The sequence below is a fragment of the Pterocles gutturalis genome, unplaced genomic scaffold (assembly GCF_000699245.1).
Source record: "Pterocles gutturalis isolate BGI_N339 unplaced genomic scaffold, ASM69924v1 scaffold13971, whole genome shotgun sequence".
Taxonomy (NCBI): domain Eukaryota; kingdom Metazoa; phylum Chordata; class Aves; order Pterocliformes; family Pteroclidae; genus Pterocles; species Pterocles gutturalis.
Window position 1 is genome coordinate 83,203 of NW_010105702.1, and position 5,065 is coordinate 88,267.

Genomic DNA, 5,065 nt, shown 5'->3' on the forward strand with positions numbered 1-5,065 from the left:
GCCCAGATTTCTCTCTCCAAAGACGTTAAAGGAAGGTTGCATTATGAGTACATGTTTACTAGCCTTCATGCACTGCGATCCGCACAGCTGAATCAAGACTGCGTGCTAGGGTCGGTGCTCTATATATAGTGTATCCAGATTGCCCACATTTTCCACGCTCTGCCTTACCCTGTCCTTCTTTGTAGTACCAATGCAGTTATCTAAATTCTCCTCCAATGCCAAGAATGACACCCTCCTCTCAACAAAAAGTTTCAGCCAGACACTAATTAACACCCTGCTCTCTGTAAACAAATGACCCAAGATGCAGATAACCCCCCCAGGAAGGCAGACCTGCCTTCCCGCAGACCTGCTGGGGTCCAGAAGGGCTTGCTAGCCCCCAGCCCACCGACTGCTCACAGCTCCTCACTGCTCCATGACCACTGCAGGTAATAAACTTCTGCGGGACCCAAGTGCTGTGTAAGGTTGTACAGAAGCACGTCTGTAAGTCAGGCTGGAAACCCTGGGCTGGCTGTGGGTACTGCTTTCTACACAAAGGATCGATCGTGTCCCAGTATAACATGAAAATTTGAAAAGAAGGTTTCACCTATCACCTGATTGAAAACCAATATTTTTTTTTTCAAATGTAAATGTACATTCAGTGCAACGTAACTGGAAAGCGATGTCAAGAACTTGGAGCCTCACCACGTACAGTACCTTCTCTAGCTGAAATGTTCAGAAGGAAGCTAACACACAGCTACGCAGCTAGAAACCAGAGACCAGATCCTGAAGGCTGGTTAACTTTAAACAACTGCACTTGCATAAACAGCTGAGGCAACACCATACCAACTTTTATAAGCTAAGACAACAGCGATAAGGATACAAGACCTTGTGTTTTGTTTAACAGCCCTGCACTATTTAAATGCAATTCCATACCTCCTTAAAGTAGAAGCAGTTTAATATATTTAACTCACCTAGTACCTTGAAGAACAGTGTCATTTGTAGCCCCTTTTAGAAAAAATTATTTTACTAGTTAAGTTGCATAACCCCAGCGTTGGAACAAAATTACACCTGCTTATTCAGCTCCTCTAAAGATTTTCTTACATATAGCAGTATTTAGGCCAGAACTATCAATCCATCGTGCAGAAGAGAGTGATCCCAGGCTGACAGAACTACGTCAGATCAATCAGCTAAGATACCAAATGCTCTACTGCAATCACCATCTTCTTCATGGTTGAAGACTTTGTCACAGCAATACAAAACACAGTTTTGGAGGTACAACTACATTGGTACATTTTACTCAGAGCAGTTACTATAATATTCCAGCAAAACAGTTCTAGTACAGATAAAGGTATAGCTTGGATGTAAAGCTCATCCCCCACTCAATTTTCTCCTTCCAAGTCAATATTAAATATCACATGGTAACAACCGTGACATTTTAGAAACACTACTCTCCACTTCCTCTCTTTTCTTCCTCCAGAGTGTTAGAGTACAGATCAGTCATGTCTTGGTATTTAAAATTATTCACTGATGTTTTTATACATGGAAGAATTTAGGGACACTGTCACCAGATAAACACTAGCATGTTTAATATGCAGAACAAAACACGGTTGACTTTTTCTAGCAGGATGCCTTTTCAACAATAGAATCCTAATTAATACTCAAAATGAAGTTGTCATTATTTGGTATTGTACAGTTTTTTTACGGGGTATAAAGAGCCAGCCTGTCATCTCACCTTCCTTAGCCTAGTACTACTGTGCACCTGATAGGAAGAAAAATGTTACCCAGGTTATATCAATTACACCCCAAACTTGTAGGGCTCAACATCACTAACAGCTTTTTCTCAAGTCTGACTGTCAGTAACCTACATTTTGATGTGCCATCAGTTACATACACAGAAATTAAAATACCAGGTGTTTGAGAGAGGTTCAGATATTCTTGATTTGCAGGCTTCTAAACAAGTTTTGTTTCATCTATGTTTGGGTCCTAAAACTAATTAGAAGCTTCCATATCTCTTGCCACATTCTGCCCACTACCATAAAATCCAAGAAGGAAATTCATCCAAGGCTTAAGTACATGTGAATCCCTCAGACAGCTTCCGATGCATGAGCCTGAAGATAATAAATTAAGTACCACCTGCAAGTACATGTGATAAATGCCCAACATTGCCTATTACACATTGCACGTAACATAAAACAGGTTCAGCTATATAAAATATTTTTCAAATTATGCAAGATCCATCACTTCAGAAAGGAGTCACTGCAGTTAATATTTCTTCTATGAATATACAGACATGCCATTGACTTAAAGTTCTTAATAAGATACATGCAATTTGTAACGCCGTGACATTTATGATCCTCACCACATTTATAAGACTTTGGTTTTCAAACAGAAATAGTTCTACTCTTATTAGAATCAACATGTGCACAGAGGTTGATGAGACTGTACCACTGCAGTACAAGAAGTCAGACGCCTTCTCTCTGCAGGCTTGTTTTGAATTGTTTATTGAGGTTTAAGAAGTCATCCACATTTCTATAAATATAGACATTACTTGAGTAAGTGACTTACAATGTCACCAGTGCAGGTACATATATAACCAACATACAAAAGCTCCACCGGAAGCTACTTCAGTTTATTCAAAAAGGACCAAAATGTAATAAAAAACAGCTGTCACTTTCAGTTATTGAAGACACTAAAGTGCATTTTTTGGTTATCTCCTGGACAAACAGCTGCTGGTTAAAAAGTTTGATTTTTTTTTTTTAAATGCATCTAAGTTACATTGAGTGACATTCAGGTTTGCAGCTGTCATCCTCCTGATACATGGCAGCAGGTAAGAAAAATGTGTTACTTTGCTGGTTGAGTAAAAGGAGGAAATAGATTTAGCTTTTTTATTTTTTTACTTTGTTTTTATCGAGTATTTCCAACAAAAGTTTAAAGAGCATCTAACATTCTGATGAATTTTTACAGCACCACTAAAGTTAATCTTAAAAATCCATGCTCCGTTTTAGCCCTTTTAATTGCTAGCCCAGTATCTAAAGAGTCACTTGAAGCTCTGTACCAGTAACAAAAACTACCCTCCCTTTTCCGTCAAGCACTATCCTGCCCAGTTAACACTGTTTGCACACTCTGTAAACAAGAAAAGCTTAAAGCATAATTAAAGCAGAACACAGGCCCATCTTGAAAATCTTCTTCCCCCACTCTCCCCTCCCTCCCCCCCTCCCCTGGTAGTGTCAAATGTTTTGAGTGTATAAAGCATTATTACATTCCTAACCACAAAATGCTTTAAGAGTCACAATAAAAAAAAGCATACATTGAAAGTGACATGGCAATACCACTTTAATAAAATAGGGTATTTTGGGGAAATACAAGATGTGCTCTGCTAATTTTAACTCCATCTTTAGTTCATTATAACTTTGTTTTATTGCCAGGAAAGTCACCAGTACAGTAAAGAACACTGCACTGGTTAGAACCACAACAGCCAGAGTTGTTCTTTACAGCTCCTTTACTGCAATTAATGTACTTTTAACTTGATAATAGGAGGGGCATAATACTCGTCATTCAGAAATAAATTACTAATTTTGAATAACAGTTTAAACCTGATTAGCACTGTGTAACGATGAATGGCTGCTTCTAATAAAAACTTCACATACCAAAAACATGCTATATGTTGGGAAACCCCTTTTCCATGCTCCAGCGTGTTGTTTACATTTTTTACTTATCAAAATATCTTTCTTTTACCAGTTGAAGAATCTACAGCACTTTTTCAAGTATTTGAACTGAACATGATTCAATTTCAAAAAGTGCCAAATTAAAAAAAAAACTACACATGTAGCCAAGCTTTCCTACAAATCCCCAAACAAGATAAAAACCCAGCCTCTCAAAATAATGGGTTACTAGCTTCATACATGTTTTTAAAGCTGTATAATGTTCACCTAAACACTCCACTTACGAGCATTAGAAGTTTAAAAACACAGAACACCTTCAATGCAAATTGCTTGCAGAGGGCACCCTCAAACATATGAATACAACACTAAGCAGAACCCCCTCATTTTATTTGGCTATTTAGACATCCATGTCACATATACCCACCCATCCATTTCCTGATAGTATTACATCATCTGTTAGGCCTTCCGAAATAATGCAGAGCCATAAAACTCAGAAGAGACTAGTAAAAAAAAAAAGTTCCGTAACTGCGCAGCCTTACACACAGCAAGGTTGTGCAACTGACTGTTTAACGTAACTAAGCTTAACAGCATCCAAACAAGCAGGCCTGGGTTTGGAAGCTGTCTTATGTCAAATTTTGACCACGTAACTACTCTAAAATAGAAAGGTCAAAATAGAACTCATCTCTTCTTTTTCTGCTGCCTCAACATTTTCCTTCGCTTAATTATCATATCATGTAGTTTCTCCAGTCCCTCTTTGAGTCCATCTCCAATGATTGCACAGGTAGGCTGCAAATGCCAGGGAGTCGAGGAACTCAGCTCACTCATTGCTAACATTTTCTCTATTTCAGAAAGGGAGAGAGAGTTTCTCAAGTCCTGCTTGTTAGCAATGATAAGGACAGGCACTCCTTGATTTTCAGATATCCTAGTAATTTTATGAAGTTCTGTTTTGGCCTCCTCCATTCTCTCAACATCGACAGAGTCCACCACAAACACGATGCCATCGGTGCACCTCGTGTACGACTTCCACAGCGGCCTTAGCTTCTCCTGGCCGCCCACATCCCAGAAGTGGAAAGTGACTGTTTTTGAGTTGCCCAGCGTCACTTTGATTTTCTCCGTATTAAATCCTTTAGTGGGGACAGTGTTGACGAACTCATTGAACTGCAGTCTGTAGAGAACGGTCGTCTTTCCAGCACAATCCAGTCCCAAGATGACAATGTGGAAACTCTGGAAAGAAGGCAGGCTGGAGAGGATCGGCGTTTGGTCCGAGAGTCCATTCCCCATTGCCAGAAGGGAAGGTGACAGCGGAAGGCCGGCTCCCACGGCTACGCTCACCGCTGCGCTAGGCTCGGATCCTGCCAACGACACAACCGGCGTTAGCCCACGGCTGACCCCCTCTCTCCACCTCGGCCGGGCTTTCGCGGCCG

The 5,065-nt window shown here is 40.1% G+C and overlaps 1 protein-coding gene across 1 annotated transcript; it reads right to left on the reverse strand.

Moving 5' to 3' along the window:
- Positions 1-3,649: 3,649 nt before the first annotated feature.
- Positions 3,650-4,922, reverse strand: ARL4A (ADP-ribosylation factor-like 4A). Its single transcript, XM_010087506.1, has one exon. It carries the CDS (start codon positions 4,920-4,922, stop codon positions 4,320-4,322), a length of 603 nt encoding a protein of 200 aa, XP_010085808.1. The 3' UTR covers positions 3,650-4,319.
- Between the last annotated feature and the right edge of the window lie 143 nt (positions 4,923-5,065).

Bases quoted from the DNA above. Each gene is read 5' to 3' on its own strand.
- ARL4A (XM_010087506.1), bottom strand. From the start codon at position 4,922: ATGGGGAATGGACTCTCGGACCAAACGCCGATCCTCTCCAGCCTGCCT.